Source organism: Callorhinus ursinus, unplaced genomic scaffold (assembly GCF_003265705.2).
Source record: "Callorhinus ursinus isolate GAN/ISIS: 27379988/994484 unplaced genomic scaffold, GSC_fseal_2.0 scaffold18, whole genome shotgun sequence".
Lineage (NCBI taxonomy): Eukaryota > Metazoa > Chordata > Mammalia > Carnivora > Otariidae > Callorhinus > Callorhinus ursinus.
The window spans coordinates 29,667,406-29,694,155 of NW_027397080.1; the positions used below are offsets into that span (position 1 = coordinate 29,667,406).

The 26,750-nt window shown below is 43.0% G+C and overlaps 1 protein-coding gene across 3 annotated transcripts in view; it reads right to left on the minus strand.

Annotated features, from left to right (window-relative positions):
* UBE4B (ubiquitination factor E4B) overlaps positions 1-26,750 on the minus strand; it is a 128,750-nt gene that overhangs the window by 69,217 nt on the left and 32,783 nt on the right. For 2 of the 3 annotated variants that reach the window (XM_025855681.2, XM_073903367.1), the window contains exons 2-3: positions 18,606-18,792; positions 2,758-2,893 (exon numbers count right to left, since the gene is read on the minus strand). In XM_025855681.2, the coding sequence (XP_025711466.1) occupies positions 2,758-2,893; positions 18,606-18,792 (323 nt within the window). Of the gene's footprint in view, positions 1-2,757; positions 2,894-18,605; positions 18,793-26,750 lie in introns of those variants that run through there. The other variant, XM_073903366.1, reaches the window with a different exon arrangement.

Sequence of the window (26,750 nt, forward strand, 5' to 3'; positions counted from 1 at the left end):
GTGCTTTACTGCTGCCGCTGTCCTCTTACTAAGTGCATATATTTTGGAAACTGTCAAACAGTACACAGTGCTTATTTCTAATAATACTTTGTGCCTTAAAGTCTAATTTATGAATATGTTTACGCCAGTTTTCTTTTGTTTAGTATCTGGGATATCTTTTCCCTTTCTTTCACTTTCAATGAAAGGTTGAAGATCTAACCTAATGTTTCAGGTGTGCCTTCTGTAAACAAGGATAAAGCTGAGTTCTGTTTTGTTTTTACCCCAATCTAAGCCTTTTCACTGATCAATGACCAATTTTCATTTCTTTTGACCTTCTTATTTGGTGCTATTTGTCCCTTTTTTTAAACTTGTGTTTCTTTCTTCCCTCCCTTTGAATTGACTTAAGTCCCTCCAAACTGCCAACTCCCATTCCATATTTTCCCTTTACTCGTTTGGAAGATACACTCCATTCCTGTTCTTTTAGTGGCTACCCTTAAATTTTATCAAGTATCCCCAACTCAAAATCTAAAAGTTGGCCAGTGTCTTCACCCCTCTCCCACGTACACAGGAACTTTAGAGCTTGCTCTGATAATCACCCCGCTTCTGGCTTCCCTGCTATGCTGTCCAGCATGTTACATCTAACTCACTGTTTTACTTCTCTCCCCCAATATTATTTTATATACTGTTACTACTGTTTATACTGCATTTGTTTAGATGTACCACATTTATTATCTTCATTCATCCTTCCAGCTTGCATCTCAGACATCACTCCTGAGATCACTTTCCTTCTTCTTCAACTACATCTGCTAAAAGTTGGGGTCCTCTGGTGGCAGACTATCAGGTTGTTTTTGTTTGGTTGTTTGTTTTTTGAATCGATAAATGTCTTTATTTCACCCTTGCTCCTGAAAGGTAGGTGCACAAGGGTACACAATTCCCAGTGGGCAGTTAACTTACTTTCAGCGTTTTGACACTATTATGCCTCCATGTGACTTCCATCATTCAGACATCTATCATTCTTGGGCAGATAATCTCTTTTCTCTCTCTGGCTGCTTTAAAGGTGTTTTGTCTTCGATGTTTGGAAATTTTACTACAAAATGACCAGATACGAATTTCTCTTGGTTTAATCAGCATGCGAGTTTCTGGGCTTTTTTAATCAGAGGATTAATATCATTTATCAACTCTAGAAAAATTCTTAGCCGTTTATCTTTTTGATAATGGCTTCCAAACCAGTAGAGGAAAAACCATGGAATAAAGAGGGGTGTGGGGAATTGCTTTAAGTCTCCCTACTCTCTCCTTTTGAATTTCCATTAGGTATATATTGGCCCTGTGTCCATTATATCTCTAAATACACTGCGTAGTTTTCATCTCTTTTTCTCTTTGTGGCACAGTCTGGGTAATTTCTTCAGCTCTACCATTCAGTATGTTAATTCTCTAGCTATGTCTAATCAACTGTCTTAACTCTTGCATCAAGTCTTCCATCTGAATTATCTTTTCATTTCTAGAAATTCTACACGGTTCTTTTTCAAATGTGCTTGGTTGTTTTTATAGTTGTTTTCCCCTTATTCATGTTTTCAATTCCCTTTGTAATTTATTTAAACATACGTGTTTTGTATCCTGTATCTGGTAATTCCAAACCCCAAGAATCTCTAGGTGAATAATTCTGTTGTTCCTGATTCTGTGGTATCTTACTCATGCTGGCTTTTATCTAGTGTGTTCTGTGATTTCCAACCATGAGCTCACACTTCTTGGAAATTTTTCTAAGGAAATCCTCTAAAGACATGGATGATTTATGTTTGCTTCTGCTAGATGCCTTATAGGCAGTGTAGACCTGACTCCACTGTATATGGTAGTTCTCAGCTTGAGGCTTTTCAGACTATACCAATAGTGTAAATCTAGGTGCCAGACCCAATGAAGTCACCCACTGGCCATGAAATTGCAGAGATGACTTGATTTTTTTAAAACTTTATCTACTCAGAGCTAAGGTAATAAGAACACAATTGTTTTTACTCTGTGGGGTTGACTTTTTTTTTTTTCTACTTGATCTTTTTCCTGAGAATGTAGTCCTTTCTGAATTCTTACCTAATGTGAGGTGATCTCTCATCTGGCTCCTTACCCCAACCCCACCAAGTGCTGAAACTCTATGCCAATGCTTCTTAACATTTTCCACATCATAACACACATAGAAAAATAGTATTTGGTCCACTGACATAAACTGTGGGAGCTGCTTCAGGGCAGAGAAGACAGGTCCTGGGCTGGGAGGTGGGGGGTTCTGGCCTGCGCAAGCAATAAAGGAATCAGTACCTCAGCAACTCTGTCACCCACTCATGGCACTCTGACGGCACAGGCAGACTCTGCTCTAGGACGTCCTGACCTTTGTGGAGCTCCGAAGGTATGTGGCTTACCTGTCTGTACCTTTCCAAACTTTTAAATTTCACTGATCAGTAAAACTTCGAAGAAATTTTTAGGGACTGACATATGCTTGCCAACATGGTATGTACAAATAAGGACATTAGAAAAAATTTAAAACAATTTTCTTTTTTTACCACTTATACCATTATTTCCTAAAAGATGTCAATACCAAAACAAAAAAAAAACTGATAAAGAATATTTCAGAATAATACAGAAGACCCATAACTCCCATAGATCTCACACTAATTTGCTAAGGACTGGCATAAATCTCTGGGCTGGCACTTGGGACTAGCGGACTAGAGACTAAAGTGACTGAATCTCTCCCTTTCCATAAACCCGACAGCTTACTGGAAAACTGGCCTACTTTACCTTTTTTCACAAGAGACACCATCGATATCCATGCTCTGGGAACGTGAGAGAGACTGAGATTGGGCTTCAAGGCTGTTGGAGGGCGAGCTGCTCAGAGAACTGACTCCTTCACTGCTCTGGCTCCGATGAGCTACTCCTAGCCAGAAAAGACAGGAAAAATTAAGTCTCCTGTGAAGTAACATTAAAGCCAACTATACTGGCAACAGTAAACATAGGCATTCATACCACGATAGTCAGCAAATGAGGAATCTCTATCAGGAGATCATGTTAAATGTTCAATATTAAAATCATAGAAACATTAGCAAGAAATCATAGTTTATCCATATATGTCACATGAGGTCAGTGACAAAGCTACATCTGAGAGCCAAAACTGACTCATCACTTCTTCTTTCACCAATTCGAATATGGTCACCGAGTACAAATTAGCTTCCGTGATGGTCCAGAAAAATCCTTGAAATGTACCAAAAGTAAGATAAATTAATAAACGGCTATAGAAATATACAGATGGATAGATGTGTGACTCAGCAAATATACCAAAATGTTAACAGGAGAATCTAGATGGTGTGGATATAGGTGTTCATTGCAAAATTCTTTCAACTTTGGTTTAGGCTTAAGATTTTCACAACAAAATGTTGAAAACATGCCAACAGAGCCATCTAAGCAATGTCCTTAAATACAGATCAACTCATTTATTGATTGAACATCTCATCGAATGATAGTCTGGGGAAAATAAAATCCCCAACAATGCCCCTGCCTTCATTGAGCCTACAGTATAAAGAACAACAGCGATGAGCACAGGGCAGATTATTTCTTTTTTTTTTTTTTTTAAAGATTTTATTTATTTATTCATGAGAGACTGACAGAGAGAGAGAGAGAGGCAGAGGGAGAAGCAGGCTCCCAAGGAGCAGGGAGCCTGATGCGGGACTCGATCCCAGGACCCCGGGGTCATGACCTGAGCCGAAGGCAGACGCTTAACCATCTGAGCCACCCAGGCGCCCCCAGGGCAGATTATTTCTTATCAATGTCTTTAAAACCATGTTTTTCTCATAGAATTAAAAAAATACTCTATCTTTCCATGGGGGGGGAAATGTTTTACCCAGGCATTTGCAAGTACTGTAAAAAATATATACTTAAGTTGCTGAAAAGAAAATGAGACTGACACTAATAATACATTATATGTTAATTGCATTTAAATTAAAAAATGAGACATTAAAAACAAAAACAAAAAACACAACAACTGGAATTACCATCTGTAGCTGAAACAAGTACCAAGTGGATGAACTTGAACACTCCCAGCATTACAAGAAAGTAAACTTGCCACCCTTCCCTCTCATTGAAGAATATCAGAAAACGTTCATCCATTCCTGATGGCAGGTTTTTACATGTGCCTGTTTATTAAAGCTTCTGCAGGACTCATGAAAGAAAAGAGAAACGAAATCCTCTATTCCTAAATAGACTCAAGGAGAATACAGAAGGTACCTAATGTGGTAAAAACTCTGAAATAAGCCTGGAGAAGATAGTAAAACTTTCAATTCCTGAATTCAAGAATATAACCCAAAGTAAGTTCTCAGTAACTATTTACTGAAGGAATAAATAATACAACTTCAACAAGGTCCTTGGGAGAATATTATTTTACCTAGCACAATAAAAGGTCTAACAATTTTTTTAAAGAATTTATTTATTTACAGAGAGAGAGGGCGCACATGAGTAAGCCAGCATGAGCAGGGGGAGGGGCAGAGGGAGAGAGAGAGAATCTTAAGAATCTCAACCCTGAGATCATGACCTGAGCTGAAATCAAGGGTCGGACACTTAACTGACTGAGCCACCCAGGCGCCCTAACAGTTTTTAAATAAAATTAATCAATAATAAAAGTTCAACAATTTTTATGGCATAGCAATTAAGCAGCTTTAAAATTTCTACCTTATAAAACCAGTTCTAAAATTAAACAGAGTAAGTTGTTTAAAAAAACCTGTATCTGAGGGCGCCTGGGTGGCTCAGTCGTTAAGCGTCTGCCTTCAGCTCAGTCATGATCCCAGGGTCCTGGGATCGAGCCCCGCATCAGGCTCCCTGCTCAGCGGGAAGCCTGCTTCTCCCTCTCCCACTCCCCCTGCTTGTGTTCCCTCCTCTCGCTGTCTCTCTCTCTGTCAAATAAATAAATAAAATCTTTAAAAAATAAAAAATAAAAAAAACAAAAAGAACCCCCTATTTGTAACACAGTATCCTACGCTACACTACAAGTACAATGACCCTCCAGTAATACAACGCCAGAGTACACCGGATAGCATACTGTGTCTGCAATATTTTAATAAAGCATCAAGGATATCATCTGAATTCTTTTTTTCTTGAACCCTCCATGTGATCTTCAAATCCTGGGTCCAGTGGGGCAATTCTCCCCAGAATTTATTGTGTATCACAGTGTTCCTCAATCCCATCTAGAATCTGGAGTGACCCCACTGCTTTCTTAAACTTAAAAAATGGATGGTGTCTTTGACTTTATTTATAGTCAATATAAATTAAATACTGTGGCTAAAACCAAATCAAAGCAACAGCACAAGATATCGCTTTGTTTCCAAAGCACAGACACACATGACTCCTGTGGTACTCATTCTCTCCCGCTCCCAACTTGGGAAACTTGTCAGGAAGCCCAATTTCAAGGAATGGAGAATCCCCCCCTTCTTCATCTCCATAAAGGCAGATATTAAAGAATTAAAACAGGGGCGCCTGGGTGGCTCAGATGGTTAAGCATCTGCCTTCGGCTCAGGTCATGATCCCAGGGTCCTGGGATTGAGTTCCGCATCAGGCGCCCTGCTCCTTGGGAGCCTGCTTCTCCCTCTGCCTCTTCTCTCTCTGTCTCTCATGAATAAATAAATAAAATCTTTAAAAAAAAAAAAAAGAATTAAAACAGGCATAATCTTCTCCAATTCTCCCCTACAAGATGAGAAATTCCCTGCATTATCAATTTAAAAACAAGTCTTCAAAAAGTGAGGGTGTGTGTAACAAAGAATGGAGAAGGCCATGTCTGCTTAACAAAAGATGAACTACAAACTTTCAAGATGGCAGCTGTCCAAACTTTTATTACTAATAAGAGCTTCTTAAAGGAAAATTATACATTCTGGGTGGGAGGGCCATAATTTTAAAGGAAATAATAAGGAGGGTTTTACTTCTCTAAGATTTTCCTCCCACTACTGTAGTATTTCCTGAATGCTATTCTCTTTCAGGTGTAAACCGGACCAAATGCCCATTTAAGCTCTAACACTAGATCTAGCCCAGCATTTTACACACACACACACACACACACACACACACACACACACACAGAGGTTTGCTAAATTCTAGTATAAAAAGAAGCACAGAATTGCCAAAAAGGACCTTAAAACCCCAATAAAGCTGTTAAAAAAGGGTGTGGGGGGGTGACTTTAAAGGTCTTGGCCAATCCTCTTTATAGATGAGAATACGAAGATCTGTGAAGTCTAAGAACTTCCCTTATTAGCAAGTTAGAAATAGAGGCAAGATTAAAATGCATGTCTCTTGACTCCAAAGAAAATGCTATTTCCACTACCCCAAACTGCTGAACACTTCTTTGATCACAGCTATTTTAAACCAAAGCTATATGTTTCATGCATTCTAAAATTATAAGAGCAAAACTTAAAAAGATATTAGTGTTATAAAAAGAACCATCATTCTATTACTAATCAAAATTCTAAGGCTAATTTACATAGATCTTGACAATGAACTAAGCTAAAGGGTTAACATTCATGGAAAGCACAAAGTACCCTCATATTTCTTTGGCCAATACCAAACCTCACCCCTGAAAAGTACTTATGATGAGCATATTCTATTCCACAAAACCAACTGATACATTCAGTCAGCAGCTAACTTCCTAGTGAAAACATTTTGTTCTTGTGAATTAACACAAATAGAGTGAAATTTCAAACCTGTAAAGAAATACAGTGGTACCTAAAATATTAAGAGAAGAAAACCAACAACTCAAATTAGAAAAATGATTTAATTTTACTTATGCGATAGAGTTTCTCTTCCTTCATGTCAAAAGGGTGAATCATGCAAAGAATCATACACCTGGAATCAAAAGACCTTACCTGCTCCTCAGAGAAATGGTTGAGTGGAGGGCTAGTGCAGAGAAAAGACAGGATGAGCCTGGAGCATCTTACAGCGCCAAAGAGACAATACTCGAAAAAATTAAAAGATGAGCATGTCAAACAGAGGAGTCAACCCAAAAGAGCTCCCAATGGCCAAAGCTAGAACAATTTGTGCAAAATAATAATGCAAAATTAAATAATACAGCAATTTGAATTAGAACTCAAAGTACAAAATAAATATACATGAGTTCAAACTGATGTAAGTAAGGAGGACAAACGTCCCTTACAGAAGAACTCCATATAACGTATCTACATGTAGACATTCCCCACTCCAGAAGGTAAAGCTTAATTCCCACTGCCTGAGTGGGGTGGGCTGGACTTAGGAACTCTGATTCCAAAGAACTAAGTCTGGAAAGGGGAAAAAATCGTAACTTCACAAAGGAGAGACCTAGCGATCACCAGCTTAACCAGGTGGTGAAAGTGACCACCACCAGAGGGGTGGCATGGAGAGCGTGCACCCAGAGAGGAAGGGAGGAGAGGGGCCCTTAGCATGTGTGATTCTCTTCGCTCAAAACCCCAAACCCCAGTCTAATCAAGAGGAAAAACATCAGACAAAGCCAAATGAAGAGACAGATATTCTACAAAGCTCTTCAAAACTGTCAAGATAATGAAAACCATGGAAAGACTAAGAAATTGTCACAGACCAAAGGAGACTCATCTTTAGCTTAGTCAACAGTAGTACCCCAAAGATATTTATGGTTTCAGATCTCACAGTTAGGTCTAGTTCTTCATATATTTTAAATATTAACTGCTTATGAGATACATTATTTGCAACTATTTTCTCCCATTCCGTAGGCTGCCTTTTCATTTTGCTGATGATTCCTTTGCTCGGCAGAAGCTTTTTACTTTGATGTGGTCCCACTTGTTCATTTTTGCTTTTGTTGCCTCGCTTTTGGAGTCAGATCCAAAAAACCATCACCAGGACTGACATCAAGGAACTTACCGCCTATGTTTTCTGCTAGGAGTTTCATGCTTTCCGGGCTTACATTCAAGTCGGATTTTATCCATTTTGAGTTTTTATATATGGTGTTAAGATAGTCTAGTTTCATTCTTTCTCATGTGGCTGTCCAGCTTTCCCAACACCATTTACTGAAGAGACTGTCCTTTCTCCATTGTACATCCTTGGCTCCTTCATTGTAAATAAATTAATTGACCATATATGGGTGGGTCTATTTCTAGGCTCTCTATTCTGTTCCATTGGTCTATGTGAATGTCTTTATGTCAGGCCATATGATTTTGATTATTGTAGCTTTATAACAGTTTGAAATCAGGTAGTGTGATACCTCCTGCTTTGTTCTTCTTCCTCAGGATTGTTTTGACTATTAGGGGCCTACTGTGTGGTTCCATACAAATTTTAGGATTCTTTGTTCTGTGAAAAATGCCACTGGAATTTTCATAGGGACTGCATCAAATCTATAGATTGCTTTAGCTTAGTATGGACATTTTATCAATATTAATTCTTCCAATCCGTGAGCACAGATCTTCCCATTTACTTATGTCTTCTTTAAATTTTCATCAACATCTTGCAGTTTTCAGTGTATAGATCTCCCACCTCCTTAGTTAAATTTATTCCTCGGTATTTTGTTCTTTTTGATGCAACTGTAAATGGGATTATTTTATTCCTTTTTCCCATAGTTTGTTATAACTGTATAGAAACACAAGAGATTTTTGTTGGGGCTCCTGGGTGGCTCACTCAGTTAAACATCTGCCTTCGGCTCAGGTCATAATCCCAGGGTCCTGGGACTGAGCCCCGTGTTGGGCTCCCCGCTTAGCAGAGAGTCTGCTTCTCCCTCTCCCCCTGCCCCTTCCCCTGTTCCTGCTCTCTCTCTCTCTCAAAAACAAATAAAATCTTTTTTAAAAAAACCCCAAAACAAGACATTTTTGTATATTAATTTTATATCCTGCAACCTTACTGAATTCATTTATCAGTTTTAACAGTATTTTGGTGGAGTCATTAGGGTTTTGTACATATAGTATCAAGTCATCTGCAAATCTGAAAATAGCAACAGTTCTACTTTCTTTCCAATTTGGATGCTTTCCCCGCCCCCCCCAACTGCTCTGGTTAGGACTTCCAAAACTATATTGAATAAAAGTGGCAATAATGGGCAACCTTCTTTTGTTCATAATCTTGGAGGAGAAGCTTTTGACTTTTCACCACTGAGTGTAACATTAGCTGTGGACTTAGCATACATGGCCTTTATTATATTGAGGTATACTTCCTCTGTACCCACTTTTGTTGAGAGTTTTTCTCATGAATGGATGTTGAGCGCTTATTCTGAAAGCTCATGATTTTTACCCTTCGTTTTGTTAATGTGGTGCATCACCCTGATTGGTGTGCAGACACTGAACCCTCCCTGGGTCCCTGAAATAAATCCCACATGATGACACTGTGTATACGATCCTTTAATGTACTGTTGATTTTGGTTAACGAATATTTTGTCGAGGATTTTTACACCTATATTCATCGGGGATATTGGTCTACAATTTTCTTTTCCTGTGGTGTTCTTTTCTGATTTTGGCATCAGGGTAGTGGCTGGCCTCATAAAATGAGTTTGGAAGTGTTCCCTCCTCTTTTTTTTTTTTTTTGGAAGAGTTTGAGAAGGATCGGTATTAATTCTTTGAACTCACCAGTGAAGCTGTTTGGCCCTGGACTTTTGTTTGTTGGGAGGTGTTTGATTAATGACTCAATCTCCTCACTAGTAATCAGTCCATTCAGATTTTCTATTTTTTTCATGACTCAGTTTTAGAAGGCTGTATGTCAAAACATTAATTTTTTTTAAGATTTTATTTATTTATTTGTCAGAGTGAGAGAAAGAGCACAAGCAAGGGGAGTGACAGGCAGAGGGTGAGGGAGAAGCAGGCTCCCCGCTGAGCAAGGAGCCCCACACAGGACTCGATCCCAGGACCCTGGGATCATGACCTGAGCCGAAGAGAGACGCTTAACTGACCAAGCCACCCAAGAGTCCCCAAAACAGACGCTTAACTGACCAAGCCACCCAAGAGTTCCCAAAACATTAATTTTTCTTAAACACACTCCCTCAGACTCCAATTGGGAGACTGGAGACAGATGGCGAGAAAAAGTGCCAGCATATTCGCAAATCAAAAACAGAGAATTACTTCCTGGACATATACCTACTACGAGCTCAACAGATAGAAGAGAAATATAAGACAGCTTTATTCAGAGTTTTCAATCTAGTTAGGAAAACAAGATAAATGCACACAAAACTAAGAATGGCTTGTGCAGCACGATTCCTAAGGGTTATCAGTGTCTGCTGTGAGTATCATGGTGACTAGAACAGGAGCAGAGATGCTCTGAAAACAGAACATGGAGTGAAATCAAAGGAGGCTTGATCACAGAGGACTCTGAAAGTTCTTGGACTACATTATAGTGACAAACATGGAGACAAAGAAGACTTCTGAGCAGGTGACATGTCTGACCTCTCCTACTAAGCCATAAATTCCCCAAGAGACAGGAAGTACATTTTATGGAAACCACTCTCACACACTATTGACCTCTGAGCCCTCCCGAGACTTGAAAGCATGACCTAAGCAGTGAAAGCAGTAGTGTCATAATGTTCATGTCCCATGGAGTCAGATGCAACAGAAGTTCAAGGACCAGGTTAGCCTAAACGGGGACAGAGGAGGAGAAGAAAGGGACCAACCCCAGATCGAGACAGGAAGCTGATTCCCAGAGCTACATACCTCTCACTAACAAGCTGTCGGCACTTTTTCCAGACTCACAAAGTAAGTATCATGACCCTAGGAATAATGCTATATAATACACCCCATTATAATAATGCAGCCAGCCCAATATATAGAACATCCTGCCCCTCTGGTGGCCAAAATACATGTAAAATATACCCCCCTTGGATGACCAAAGAGCCACTCCAGTGAGATGAAATAGTCATGCGGGTATAAGACACATCTGTCACAACTAAAGCAAAAAGGATTTCAACCACCGCCAGGAGCCTCCCGAGCCCTGCAGTCTGCGAGGGGTCCCAATGCAGCCCTCTGGCCCTGGAATTTCTGCCTGAGCCTCTGCCCCCAGCTCGCTTCTCACTCAACCTCAAGCCCTCTTCCCTGCCCTCTCCCAAGCTGTAGACCAAGTTGAAACAACAGGGCTTCTTTCTGAAGGAAAAAAAAATGTAAATACTGGATTAGCAATCAAGGATAGGATGAAAGGTTCTAATTTTGTCATTGCTAATAGCATTCTTAGCCAAAGACAATTAACTATAAAAGTGTGATTTTGCGGGCGCCTGGGTGGCTCAGCCGTTAAGCTTCTGCCTTCGGCTCAGGTCATGATCCCAGGGTCCTGGGATCGAGCCCCACATCGGGCTCCCTGCTCAGCGGGAAGCCTGCTTCTCCCTCCCCCACTCCCCCTGCTTGTGTTCCCTCTCTTGCTGTGTCTCTGTCAAATAAATAAAATCTTTAAAAAAAAAAAAGAAAGTGTGATTTTGCTGAAATTTCTACAAATGTACTGCTATTTAATAATGACGTTCAGTATCAGAACCGGAGAAGGAACTGAAGATGATGGCACCATCACAGGCCTCGCATCAATCATCACCGGGCCCATTTCTGCCCCAGGACCTTTGCATCTGTTGTTCCTTCTGTCAGAAAAGAACACCCAACAGATAATCCCTTGGTTTGCTCCCCAGCTTCTTTCAGGCTTCTTTTGAAATGTCATCTTCTTAATGAGGCCTACCGTCGACTCTCTAACTGAAAATAGCTATGCCTTCATACCCTGGCAACATAATTCTCTAGTTTCTCCACAATAATTCTCATCACCTGATAGATTTTATGGTTTTTAAAAACTGTTTGTCTTCTCCCACGAGACTACAAGCAATGTGAGCTAGAAGAGAACCGAACAGACACGTGAGGGGATTTAAACAAATAGGTAGTAAATGAAAGTTGCATGAATTTACAGCGTTCAGTAGATCACTGATAACAACCGATATAAAATGAAATGTAAAACAGATCATAAAACATGTCGAACAAATCTGGAGGGTCTAGAATAACAACTGTAATGGGATATGGAAGGATGTTCCCTATTTTCAGAAGTAATAATCCTGTGTTGTTGTTGTTTTAAGGCAGAATTTTCAATCAGATAAATCCTTCAGTGAAAATTCTCCCAAATAGTTGACCACCACAAGCGGGAGTGTGGGGCAGAGAGAGACGACCTATGGTCGAGCGGTGTCAGGTGTAGCGCGCGAGCCTCCGTGAGGATGTCTCCTCCTGCCAGACTAGGGGCCCTCTGACACCCCACATCTTGGCTGGCTTGCAGCCCTGGCTCCTAACACAGTGCCTAGCACACAGAAGGCATTAAACAAGTGTCCAAATGCATAAATGGAAGCAGGACGAAGATCATTTTCAAACATAAGAAGAATTTAGGTTAAATTATTAAGTATGTTGAAGACTAGCAGGCAGAGGAAATGGCTTCTGTGTTTCTAATCCAAACCCTGGAACTAGCCCAGAAGCCAAACATATCATTTGGCTTCTTACTCACTCCAAACAGGCCCTGTCATTCATTTCTGCTCCCAGAGCAGAGGTGCTTTACAAGAGATGGAAACGGAATTTAGGGGGTTGAAATTATAGCAGCTGTTTGATTAGCTGCTAGATCTTTTATTTAAAGCATTTAACACACAGAAGCACATAAATTACTATGCCACAATCTTTAAAAATATTGTGATAACTATATTTCTGTATCATTGGTTTCTATATCATTCGCATTTAAAAATATACTTTGAGATGCCGATCCAAGGCTTCATCAGTTTGCCAGGAGAACTCATGAAAAGACAACAGTCTTTTTTTTTTTTTTTTTAAATTTTATTTTTTTTTTTGACAGAGAGAGACACAGCGAGAGAGGGAACACAAGCAGGGGGAGTGGGAGAGGGAGAAGCAGGCTTCCCGCGGAGCAGGGAGCCCGATGCGGGGCTCGATCCTAGGACCCTGGGATCATGACCTGAGCCGAAGGCAGACGCTTAACGACTGAGCCATCCAGGAGCCCAAGACAACAGTCTTTTAAGAACTCCAGTTGGGGACACCTGGGTGGCTCAGTTGGTTAAGCGTCTGCCTTTGGCTCAGGACATGATCCCAGGGTCCTGGGATCGAGTCCCGCATCGGGCTCCTTGCACCGCGGGAAGCCTGCTTCTCCTTCTCCCTCTGCCTCTGCAGCTCCCCCTTGCTTGTGTTCTCGCTCTCTCTCTAACAAATAAGTAAATAAAATCTTAAAAAAAAAGGAACTCCAGCTGGATGGGCGCCTGGGTGGCTCAGTTGGTTAAGCGACTGCCTTCAGCTCAGGTCATGATCCCAGAGTCCTGGGATCGAGTCCCACATCGGGCTCCCTGCTCAGCGGGGAGTCTGCTTCTCCCTCTGACCCTACCCCCTCTTGGCCTGATCTCTCACTCTAATAAATAAATTAAATTAATTAAATAAAAAAAAAAAAAAAGAACTCCGACTGGAGAAGGTAGAAAAGGTACCCAGGGAACTTGCTCCACTAGACCTGAGAATTCTGTCAAGATAAAACCAGCTGATAAAGGATTCACTGGGGAACTCTTGTGCAAGAAAGGCCACGTCTTCGGAGAGGTCAGGACAGCCAGGAAGGGTAAGGATTTCCTTGGATATATTGAAGATGTCGGAGGGGCGGACATCAAAGGGAACAGAAGGAAGAGAAGTATAATTTCAAAACAAGACTATAAAATTAAAACCATTCAAGGGGGTTAAGAATTTCCGAAGGCTGGCAATCACCAACCGATCTAAAGAGGGGGGAAGAAGTAAGAAAACCAGTTCATCCTCCCAAGAATTTAATAAGCAGAGATTCTTAAAAGGAAATGAAAGAACACCTTCTCCCGTACTGCACTGTAAGCTCTTCCAGGAAAGAAACTGAGCCTCACTCATATTTGCATTCCCATGACTTAGCACTGGGTCTGGCCTGCTGTAGGCCCTAAATAAAAGCAGGCTGAACTGAAACATAAAAGCAACATAATCAATGATGACTGTAAAAAAGTGGCAATCAGCTGTAGGAAAAATACTACCCATACTTATAAAGTTTTCAGACAGGCAAAAGCAATGTCATATTAACAATGCAGCAAAAAAAAAAAAAACAAAAAACAAAAAAAGAAAGAAAGAAAAGAAAAGAAAAAGAAATATCTGAGCATGATAAATGCAAAATTCAGAACAGCAATGGCCTGCTGGTGTGGGAGAGAGGTGTAGAGAGCCAGAGACTGCATCGGGTTCACAGGTGGTACTATGTCTCATGGATGTTATCTATCACGTTAAGTCCAGAATATTCTATAATAACTTCTTGGTAAAATTTTAGAAAAAAACAGGCTTAGGGATTTTTAAAATTCTGTTCAGAATGCCAAGAAAAGCAGAGAGACAGCTAGATCTGGTCAGGGTGCAAGGGTAAGCTTTCCCGCAGTGGGAAAGGAGGTCAGAGCCAAAACAGGGCCAGGTCATACACAGCCCCGGGTCAAGGTAAGAACTGTGACTTTCATTCTTGAAGAGGCGGGGAGCTAATGGAGGGAGCCAACAGAAGACTGATGTGGCTGGCCCACCTTATGAGGTGCTTATTTTCTGTTTCGTTTAAACTTGTTTATTTAATAAATTCGTGAAAATTTGTTTATTCAACCTGCCAGGCACATAGCTAATAATATCTACCTAACTGTGATTATGAATAATGATGATTATGTGAGAAACATAATCAGGACTTCACAGCATAGAGGTGCACTGGCCAGAACTAACCATCTAGAGCTGCCCAAGTTTTCCAGTAGTTTGTGATGGCAACGTAATGAGCTTGCTGTGAAAAATAAGCCTGCTGTTATACAAGGTTGTACTTGTGCTTTAGTGGGACCCAGTCCGGTGCTACCCTAAGAGACAGCAGTTAGGCGGCCACTCCAATAATCCAGGCAAGATATGTTGGTGCCTTGGACCGTGCATTTGGACCACTCTTCGTTTTTGTAAATAAAGTTTTATTGAAACACAGCCACACTCATATATTGTCTATGGCCGCTTTTGTGCTATAGGGGCTGAAACATAGTTGTGACAGAGATTATACAGGCTGCAAAACCAAAAATATTACTACCTGGCCCTTTACAGAAAGTTTACTGACCCCTGATCTAGAATATGAAGTAAAAAGAAGAGGTAATGTTTTAGGCTTAAGCAACTAGAAAAAAAACAAGCTGCCATTTATTGAGATAGGATTCAAGAAGACAAGATGTGAGGAAATAGCAGGAGCTCAATTTTGGACGTGTTGTGAGATGCTTCTTAGACGCTGCAGGAGTCTGAGGTTCAAGGAACAGTTCTGGGCTCGAGAGATCAACCTAGGGACCAGCAGCTTAGAGATAATACTTAAACCTGGGAAACCAGATAAAGTCAGTAAGGGAATCCACACAGATGGAAAAGGCCAAAAGGTTAAATATTGAGCCCTAGACCCCTGACATTTACAGGTCAGAGAAATGAAAAAGAACCATACAGAGCAGCAAGAGGCAGACAGAGACAGGATGAAAGCCACGAGAGTGTGGAGCTCTGGAAGCCAAAGGAAGAAAGTGTTTCAAGAAGGGGGCCAAAGCCCCACCAACTGAGGCCAAGATGGTGACCGAGAGCAGGCCGCGGGAGGCCGCGGGAGGCCGCACTCGGCTGGATTCGGATCAGCAGTGGGTGCAAGGACAGAGCAGACAGAGGACGGGCAAGTCACTCCAGAGGCTCTGCTGTGACGCAGAGCCAGCGGGGTGGAAGCTGGCAGGGGAAATGAGACCAAGAGAGTTCCTTTTTATGTATTCCCATGATGGGAGAAGGAACAGCATGCATAACGACTGTTAAAAAAAAATAAAAGTTTTCCACTGGAGACAGAAAACCTGACGAAGCAGGAAAGATGGGAAGTGCCTGGGCAAAGGCTCTGAGTAGGACAGAGGAGGTGGGGAGGATCTGGGGACAGAATTCGGTCGGGGGTGGACGGTCCAAGCTTAACAAGAACCGGCCACACGTACAGGCGGGTAGGAGGCTGCGATGATGGGGAGCTTACAGACATCCCCTTTCACCTGTGTCTGTTTTCTCCATGAAACAGGAAGGCAGGCCATCAGCCCAGAGCTGCACGGAAAATGAGGTGCTGTCCACTGAAGGAGGAGGTTTGAAACGACCTGTGGAGCGGGGGAGCGAATGGGAAATACACTCTAACTACCTGCGAGAGTGTGTGACCACAAATCTGAAATGAGACAGATAGCATGGGTTCTGGACTCTTCTCTAGTCCTGTCCCACAGCATGAGACAGGAAGGAGCCAGGAAATGGGATCTGAAACCAGGAGCACGGACGGGGTTGCCTGGCTGGCTCAGTCAGTAGGGCACGGAACTCTTGATCTCAGGGTTGTTGAGTTCAAGCCCCACATTGGGCGTACAGTTTATTAAAAATAAAATCTTTAGGTGCACCTGGATGGCTCAGTCAGTTAAGCATCCAACTCTTAATTTCGGCTCAGGTCACGGTCTCAGGGTCGAGATGGAGCCCTGCGTCAGGCTCCGCGCTCAGCGAGGAATCCACTTGAGATTCTCTCTCTCCTTCTGCCCCTCCCTCTGCCTATGTGTGCATCCGCTCTCTCTAAAATAAATAAATAAATCTAATAAATAAATACATAAATAAAATCTTTATGAAACAAACCAGGAGCATGGTTTAACCAAGGAAGTAAGACGAAGTGAGAGGGAGGCAAGAGAGGAGTGACAATGAATGACTGTGGAATTTAAATGGGGAAAGGAGGGAAGTGGGGACCCCAGGGGAGGGAGAAGTGAAGAAAGTGGCGGGGGTGGGGGGAGGCAAAAAGCTGAAGGTGGGAGTCAGGAAGCCTCTGAGATGTAAAGGGCTAGAGCGTGACCACGGCCATGAGTAGCGGATGTCCGGATGGAAGACAAGGTCACTAAGGGAAAGCAGCTCACAAAGTTAGAGGGCAGAGTCCTGGAGGGTCATCCACGTGGCTACTGAAATCACCATGACTCGTGACACAGGCAGTACTGGGGAGACAGTGGGCCGAATGAGGCAGGGAGAGCGGGTTCAGGGGATGGCTGCGCCAAGGACGGGAGTGGGGAACACAGTCCGACGACGCCAAGTTCAAATCTATGTGCTCTTAGGGAGGGGGAAGAGTGGTCTAGAAGAAGAAACGAGAAAGCGACAGAGGAAGAGTGTAAATTCAGCGAGAGCCCCAAGGGGAAGGGCTGTCCAATGAGAAGGATTCTGCCAGGGACTGACCGTGAGCATTTCAGAACTGGGAGTGGGGGTGGGGGTGAGAGGTGTCTATAACAAGCCATACACAGATTAGAGACGGAGAGGTTAAGGGATGAGGACCTGGGAGACGCGGTGGCTCACATAAGCAGGAGAGGGCATGTGCTGTGATGATTCCTGGTGGTCCCAAAGAGGCACGGTGCTATGACCGGGTGCAATGACCATGTGCATGCGGAGCTCCGGTCTGCAGTCTGCCCACCGCTACTGCAGTGAGCTCTTCGGCCCCTCCCCATCCCACTAGCTCTCCCCCAACAATCTCCAGCATTCCAGGTGGGACCTGGTCCTGGTGAGACAAACGACACTGTTGGTAGCACCGTCTCTAAGGAAAGGGTAAAAACCCAACTAGAGTCCCGAGCCCTTCCCCTACCGGAAGACCATCACGGCTTCTCAAAGGTGTACAGGGGAGACAGTTCAGGCAAAGGCACTGTTTATTACTAACTGATGATGTGGCCTAAGCATCTCTCACTTTTATAATCAACAGAAGGATGTATAAGCTTTTATATTTACATGGGGAAGAGTCTACCATGATGCCTAACAAGAGCTATGGTAACAGAAACTCTGCAAATACTCTCAATTGACGAGTTACCTAGTTCAGAAAGACAGATTATGTGGAAGGCAACTAAGGGAGTGCTTTCCATGACTGCAGAACTAACAATCATATTAAATTAGTCAATGACATGATGATGAAGAATGCAGATCTGAATGCACCTGCTTTTTCAAAATTAGAATCCTAATTATAATACTTATTATAATGGTAATGATTCTTATGTTCAGTAGAAAAGTTCACTTGATAAAAGAGAGATATTTTCAAATATACAGTATGCGTCGGTAATCACTGTTTCCCAACAAAGACAGTCATGGATATCAACTGTGAGCCCATTAACTATAAAGAAAGAAATTTTCACAACAGTTATATAATTGTCAATGAGATAGCTATAAAACATCCCATCAGGTAAACTTTTAGACCCTGAAAATTCAGAGAAAGAGTTACAAGACAATGTAAAATGAAGACAAGGAAATCCATAATTAGAGGCTTGTTATTTTGACCATTATTTCAATCTTGCATTTTCAGATGATTTTATCATAAAAGAAAAGCACCAACCAAACTCATAAAATCAGCTGAGCCAAATTAAGTCTTAATCGCCTTGCCATCAGAGATTAAGACCTGACCCTGTTTGAAACGAAGGATGAAAGTTATGGAAAGGAAAACAATTAGTTTTAACAGATCACCATCAAAATGAATAGAGATTAACAAAACACGGTATAATGATCTTAATCTTTTAAACTGCTTGCAGATTTTTTTTTGCTTGCAGGATTTTAAAAAGCTGCTATCCAATTCATTTTACCCTGTTGTGAAAACACAACCATAAGTTTCCTAGAAAGCCATGACTGAAATTATAAACGTGTCCCAGGTATGAAAGTAAAGCTCACCTGATGCACCTATGGGGGAGGTAGCTGGGGTCATGTTGTGGACATTGAGACCAAGGCTCTGGGAGGGGCCTGGGGCTGATGCTGCTATAGGAGGTCCCAGAGGGTTCTCCCTCTGGGGCGAGGTGAGCGGGGTGGTCGGCTGGGAGGTCTGTCCACCAGCAAGTCGTGCAAGGCGCCTCCGTCGGATCTACAAGAGGGGAGAAAAGACATTCTATAACTCAACCGCAGAAACACAATTCTGCCCAAGAACAACACTAACGTTGTCAGTAAGCATCGAAAACCACACCGGAGCTTAACAACTAAATATGCTTTGAGAAAAAAGGACTCATTCAAGACAAGTAATAACCTGGCATTCCAGTACTTTCACAAACTACCACCTCACTTTTTTAAAAACTGCATCTTGGGGCGCCTGGGTGGCTCAGATGGTTAAGCGTCTGCCTTCAGCTCAGGTCACGATCCCAGGGTGCTGGGATCGAGCCCCGCATCCGGCTCCCTGCTCGGCGGGGAGCCTGCTTCTCCCTCTCCTTCTGCCTCTCCCCCTGCTCATGCTCTCTCTCTCTCTCTCTCTCTCTCTCTCTCTGTATCTCTGTGTCTCGAATGAATAAATAAAAAATCTCAAGAAAAAAACAAAAACTGCATCTTATTGCCTTACAATCCCTGTTAATCACACTTCCTTAACCGATTGCGTGAATCTGCCATAAACATGCTACACTTTTAAACACACCGAAGCTTGTTATTAAGATTTTATTTATTTATTTATTTGGCAAAGAGAGACACGGCGAGAGAGGGAACACAACAAATGGGGAGAGGAAGAGGGAGAAGCAGGCTTCCCGCCGAGCAGGGAGCCCGATGTTGGGCTCGATCCCAGGACCCTGGGATCATGACCTGAGCCGAAGGCAGACGCCCAACGACTGGGCCACCCAGGTGTCCCGAAGTTTGTTATTTTAATAAAACTACGTAACTTGGTTATTTTAAATATGTGAGATAGGTGAGTTCTGTGTGTGTGTGTGTGCGTGTGCGTATGTGTGTGCGTGCGTGCGCGTGTGCGTGCATGTGTGTGTGTGTGTTCTCTTTTTTTTTTTTTTTTAAGAGAAGGGGGTGGGGGAAAGGGCAGAGGGAGAGGAGAGAGAGAATTCCAAGCAGGTTCCACACCAACGCAGAGCCCAACGCAGGGCTCGATCTCACGACCCTCGAGATCATGACCTGAACAGAAATCAAGAGTCAGATACTCAACCGACTAAGCCACCCAGGTTCCCCTAAATAGGTGAGATTTTATTTTTTCACTTATTTTTTTATTAACATATAATGTATTATTTGTTTCAGGGGTTCAGGTCTGTGATTCATCAGTCTTGCACAATTCACAGCACTCACCATAGCACATACCCTCCCCAGTGTCCATCACCCAGCCACCCCATCCCTCCCACCCCCCTCCACCCCAGCAACCCTCAGTTTGTTTCCTGAGATTAAGAGTTTCTTGTGGTTTGTCTCCCTCTCTGGTTTCGTCTTGTTTCATTTTTTCCCTCCCTTCCCCTATGATCCTCTGTCTTGTTTCTCAAATAAATACCCAATTTAATTTACTAAAGCAAAAGTTTCAAAAGTAACAAACATTACACTAAGACACAAATTTTGCCATCACTTTCAGGTGCAAAGCAATTCAATTTGTCTTACTTAATTGCAATAAAAATATAATCTGCCACTTCTTCCTTATAATAATGCCCCAGAGTTATCTAGTGATTACAAATATCTACCACAAAATCCCAGTGGATCCCAGAAATGTTTCCCTCACATTTTCATAATCATTAATTTATAACCAGGCAATAAACTCTCACTGACCACCTGCTGTCCCAGGCAGTGAGGACATCTAACTACTGTGAAAGGCTTCTGGCTCTACATAGGCATCAAAGAGGCAAACCAACTAGGCTGCTCCACTCATTCCTTTACAAATAAGGAAGATGAAAAAGTTAACCAATGACAAATGCTAACTGGGATGGACCTCATCTGAACTAAGAATCTGTCATTCTAACACTGCAGAAAATCTGCTCCTTTTATTCTTCACACAACCAAGGACCAAGGATTCTTGACCCCAAAGTTGAGAAGCCCATTCCTATGCCCCTGCTGCAAATACATCTATCAACGAACTTACACAAAATCCTCAAGTTGTCTGGTTGTTCATCTATCTACTTCACCAGATTAAAGCCCTTGAAGGAAAGATCGGGTCTTAATTATTAAAAATAAACACAGGCGCGCCCAGCTGGCTCAGCTGGTTGGACATGTGACTCTTGATCTCAGAGTTGTGAGTTCAAGCCCCATGTTGGGGGCAGAGATTACAAATTAAAAAAATAATAAATTTAAGATAAACACTGATGTGGCACTTTGTCTTCTAGCAATGTTCTCAACACTTTATAAATCCATACTCATTTAACCCCTATAATGAGCCTCTGTGGATACTTATGCCCATTTTATATATGAGCAAACTGAGGCACAGAGGTTACATCCTTGCCTAATTAGTAAGTGGCAGAGCTGGAATGTAAGCTCATGTAATCTGGCTCCAGGGCCTATGCCCTCACCACTAATCCAATGGTCTGGGGATCTCTGGGGATCTCCAAGACCCTTGCAGAGGGTATGCTGAGGCCAAAGCTATTTTTACAGTATCACTAAGACATCTGCCTCTTTCACTCTCATTCTCAAGTGTCCAGTGGAGTTTTCCAGAGACTATGTGACATGTCATGTTGCAACAACTTAAATATGGAATTCAATATGAGAATTCAGCTGTATTCTAGCAAATCGGACATTTAAAAGACTTGCAGAAGTGAAGATAATGTCAACTTTTGTCACTAAACATGTTGTTTTGGAAAAGGTAGTTTTTTTCATTAAAGATATATTATTTATACTAACACACAATGTTTTTATTATTTTGTTCAGGTTTCTCACTTCTTATTTCTATTGTGGTAAATATCAATGAATAGAACCCACCTAAACAAAAGCTCTTTGAGATCTTCATGGTTTCATAAGAGCATAAAGGAGTCCTAAGACCAAACCTCTGAGAGCCAGACCGTCTTCTCCTATCCATCCTTACCTCCCTACTGTCAAGCCTCACACCTGCTCTGTAACAGGTGCTCAGCGCTCCCTGACCTGAGCTGAACAGCGAACGGTGAAGGTCATCACAAATCATCCAACGGAGAAGTGGGATTGAGATGAAAAACCTCACTGAAATAAATGACTGAAGTGTTCCATGAACACTTACCTGGGGTGGAGGGTGGGGAACGTGGACCAGAAATTCCCGATCCAATTACTCAAGCCAGAGACCCAGGATTTTTGTTCACTGTTTCCTTGCCTCCCCTCATGTCCTCAAACACCCAGTTTATCACCAAGCTCTGCTCCTTCGACCTGGGTCCACCCTCTCCCCTCAGCTCCTCTGCCACCACCCTATCCAGGCCACCACCCTTTCTCACCAGGCCCACTGCCAAAGGTCCCAGGGAATCTATCTGTGTCCACTCTGGCCTGGTCAAAGCAAAGGCTCCACATTCCTTTCTTTAAACACTTTCAAAGTTTCAGATTTCTGAAATGCAAATCAAACCACGATGAGATAACACCTCATACCTATTAAGATGGCTGCCATCGAAAAACCATAAAATAACAAGTGTTTGTGAGGATGTGGAGAAACTGGAGCCCTTGTGCACCGGTGGTGGGAATGTCAAGTGATGCAGCCACCACTTTAAACAGCTGGGTGGTTCTTCAAAAAATTAAACATAGAGTCACCATAGGATCCAGTAATTCCACTCCTAGGAAGTACTCAAGAGAAATGAAAGCAGGGACTCGGTGAGCTGTTCACCCATGTTCACAGCAGCATTATTAGCGAGAGCAACCCAAATGACCATCAATGGATAAATGGGTGAACAAAATGTGGCACATACACACAATGGAACAGTATTCAGCCTTAAAAAGGAAGGATGTTCTGACACGTGCTGCAACACAGATGAACCTTGAGGACACGACGCTAAGTGAAATCAGCCAGTCAAAGGAAGAAAAATACCGTATGATTCCATTTATATAAGGTACCCGGAGTAGTCAAATTCATAGAGACAGAAAGTAGAATAGCTGTTGCCAAGGGCTGGGGCGATTTTCAAAATCTAAGTATAAAATAAAATCCTAAGTGATAAGAAAGCATGTCATCCTACTTTCCCCTACAATCTATTCTCCACGCAGCAATCTTTGAAACACAAACCACCCTCCCCTGCTCAAACCATTCAATGGCTTCCCACTGCACTTGGAATAAAAACCCAGTCCTCACCGTGTCCTACGGTGCCACCAGCTGTCTCTCCAGGCTCCTGGTATGCCACACTAGGCGGCAGCCATGCTGGCCCTCTGATACCTCCTAGGGCATCTTAAGCTCTAGCTTACCTTCAGCCACTTGCAATTCCTTAAGCCTAGAAGCAATTTTTCTAATATTTGGCATGGCTGGTTCTTTCTCTTCTTTCCATTCTCAACTTAAATATCACCTCCTTCTAGAGGACTTCCCTGACCACTTTATCTAGCACTATCCTCCCCTCCATACTCATTGATATTGTAGCCCCCCGATCACATGCTTCAAACACTCTGCATGGTCTGTCATTACATTACCTACTTCTTTTGGGTTTTTTTAAGATTTATTTATTTATTTTAGAGAGAGAGAGACAGAGAGCGAGCATGCACGCCCATGCACCCACGAGCAGGCGGAGTGGCAGAGGGAGAGGGACAAGCAGACTCTACGCTGAGGGCAGAGCCCCACGTGGGGCTCGATCCCACGACCCCGAAATCATGACCTGAGCTGAAACCAAGAGTCTGATGCTTAACCAACCGAGCCACCCAGGCGCCTCTGTCATTACATTATCTATTTCTTATGTCTTGCTTACCATCTGTTTCCCTAGTAGAACGGAAGCTCTATGAGAAAACCGCAGCTATGTTCTTTTCACTGGTGTATCTCCAGCACTGAGTGTAGTGCCAGGCACAGAACAGCTCTGTACATACTGAACAATGGGAAAAAGTAATACCGGGAAGCAAGACAGGCGAAGCAGTAAAACCACACAGGAGAGTGTTGAACTGAGAATTCAAAGCCCGGACAGAGTTTCAGACTTCTGCCATTAACTCCTCTTCAGATAGCCACTCATTCAACAAATACTCATCAAGTACGGGAGAGTAAACTGAATAGTTCCTGCTCTCATGCTGCTCAGATTCTAGCGGAGGCCAAAAAGACAATAGCCAAATTAACAAAAGAATGCCAGGTGGTTATGAGCACCATTAGAGAGAAATAAAGTAGGGGAGGGAGGGAGAGCAGGGCATGCTGGGGAGAGGGTGCTGCTATTTTTATGTAAGGTGGATGGAAAGGCCTCTCTGGTAAGGCGTCTGCAAACATGAAGAGAGGAAGAAAACCAGGTAGGTATCTGGGAAGTATGGTGGGAGTGTGCTTGGCTCATGTTCAAGGTCAGCAAGCCTTGTGTGGCTGGAGCAAAATGAGCAAGATAGGAACAGCTGATGATGAGGGGCGCCTGGGCGGCTCAGTCGTTAAGCCTCTGCCTTCGGCTCAGGTCATGATCCCAGCGTCCTGGGATGGAGCCCCGCATCGGGCTCCCTGCTTCTCCCTCTCCCACTCCCCCTGCTTGTGTTCCCTCTCTCGCTGTGTCTCTCTCTGTCAAATAAATAAATAAAATAGAAAAGAAAGAAAGAAACAGCTGATGATGAGATCGGAGGCATGAAGGGGCCCTGTAGGCCACGGTGAAAACACTGAGAAGCTGCCAGGGGGTTTTGACCAGAAAAGTGACATAATTCAACTTACATTTTTAAATTATTATTTTGGCTGCTATGGAGAATAAACTGTAGGGGAGAAAGGAAATAGGTACAGAGGCTACGTAGGAGGATGCTGACAACCTAAACTCAAGTGGGTGGCTGTGAAAATCGTGGTGAGTGGTCAACTGGGATATACTTTGAAGGCAGAGCGCCAGCTCACAGGATTTGCTGATGGACTGGATTTAAGTAGAACAGAACCAAAGGAGGTAATAAGGCTGACACCAATGTCCTGGGCCCAAGCAACTTATCAAATCAGTTTACTGAGACAAAGACAACGGTAAAAAACATGGAGGGAAGGAGGAGATAAAAGTTATTTTAGAAACATGATTATTAAACATGCAGATGGAGTTGTCTTTGTGTGAATTCTATGATTTTTTTAATTGAGTATGAGATAGTAATTGGGGGGGCGCCTGGGTGGCTCAGTCGGTTCAGCGTCTACCTTCAGCTCAGGTCATGATCACAGGGTCCTGGGATCAAGTCCTGGGTCAGGCTCCCCGCTCAGCGGGGAGTCTGCTTCTCCCTCTCCCTCTGCCCCTCCCCTGCTTGTGCTCTCTCTCTCGCTCTCAAATAAAGAAATACAATCTTTTGGGGCGCCTGGGTGGCTCAGTCATTAGGCATCTGCCTTCGGCTCAGGTCATGATCCCAGGATCCTAGGATCGAGCCCCGCATCAGGCTCCCCACTCCTCAGGAAGCCTGCTTTTCCCTCTCCCACTCCCCCTGCTTGTGTTCCCTCTCTCGCTGTGTCCTCTCTGTCAGATAAATAAACCTTTTTAAAAAAAGAAAAAAGAAATACAATCTTTTTAAAATAAATAAATAAATAGTCATTAAGTAAATAGCAATTAAAATGAAAACATGATCTGACGTGCAGGAGAGGACAGGTTAGGGTGACCCTTGGACAGCTGTTAGCTTCCAGACAGCACGAAGAGCCATGAGCCAGGACGAGGTCACCTAGGCACTGTGCGCAGACAGTGATTCAGGAGTCTGAGGATGGAGCCCTGCAACATACGAACAAATGGAGTGGGGGAGGGGAAGGGAGGTGACACCAATAGAGGGGACTGAGTATGGTGTTGGGAGGCCTCTGGGTTCACCAGGAGAACTGACCCTGGCTTCCTAGGGACCAGTCAGAGACTTTCAACGGCGATTAACATCACCCTGTGGACAGGCTGAGCAATGTGAAGACTGAAGAGTTGCTGGCTGGAATTGGCAATGAGGTGGGAACTGAGGGCCTCATCAAGACCTATTTTGATGGAATGTAGGGGCCGAAAGCTTGACCGGAGCAGGTCCAACAAAGAATGGGAGACTGGAAGTACCGATTCCTGAGACCCTTTTACTGTAAAAAAAGAAAAACAGAATAGAGCATAAGTGGGGGGAGGGGAGGGGAGTGAGTCCACCCTGCCGAGGAAGAGAAGGAAAGATGGAAGTGTCTGAAGACCGATGGGCTACAGACCCCAGTGGTGTTACATGCATGACGCAACAGGAAATGTGGTTGCAGCAGAGTGATGTGAACCCAGGATCCGTCAGGAAACCTGCGTTCTGGTGCCACCACAGATTGGCCGCACTTGCTGTCATCTTGGATAACACACTTAACTCTTTCCCAGGAAACTAGGAAACAGGGATAATAAACTCAGCCCTAAATAGCTTTCCCAGGTAGCCGTTATGGGGTGGTATTTGTAAAAGTGCTCTAAAAACTACAACGAGGATAAATTAATGGTGGTACATTCCTACTCTGGAATCCAGGGAGCAATCAAATGAATGAGCTGGTGTTCTACACAAACAGCCTGGATGACTCTCACAAACAATATTAAGCAGAAGCAGCTAGATACAAAAAAGCACAGATTGCATGATTCCATTTATACCAAGTTCACAAACAAGAAAAAAGCAGCGTGAGCAGGCTTCTAGGGTGCCGGTGATGGTCTTGTTTTTTAAAATGACACTAGTTTCACAGGTGTGTCCACTGTATGAAAATCCACTGGGCTGCACGCTTTCAATGTGGGTAGTGGGTTTGTGGGTATTCATCTTGTTCTTCATAACTTAAATGTCAAATGTAGCCTTTTTTATGTTTCCAACATGATACAATTTTATTTTTTTTAAAGATTTTGTTTCTTGGGGCACCTGGGTGGCTCAATCGGTGAAGCATCTGCCTTCAGCTCAAGTCATGATCTCGGGGCCCTAAGATCGAGCCCTGCATCGGGCCCTCTGCTCAGCAGGGAGTCTGCTTCTCCCTCCCCCACTCCCCCTGCTTGTGTTCCCTCTCTCCCTGTCTCTCTCTCTGTCAAATAAATAAAAAAAAAAATCTTTAAAAATAAATAAATAAAGATTTTA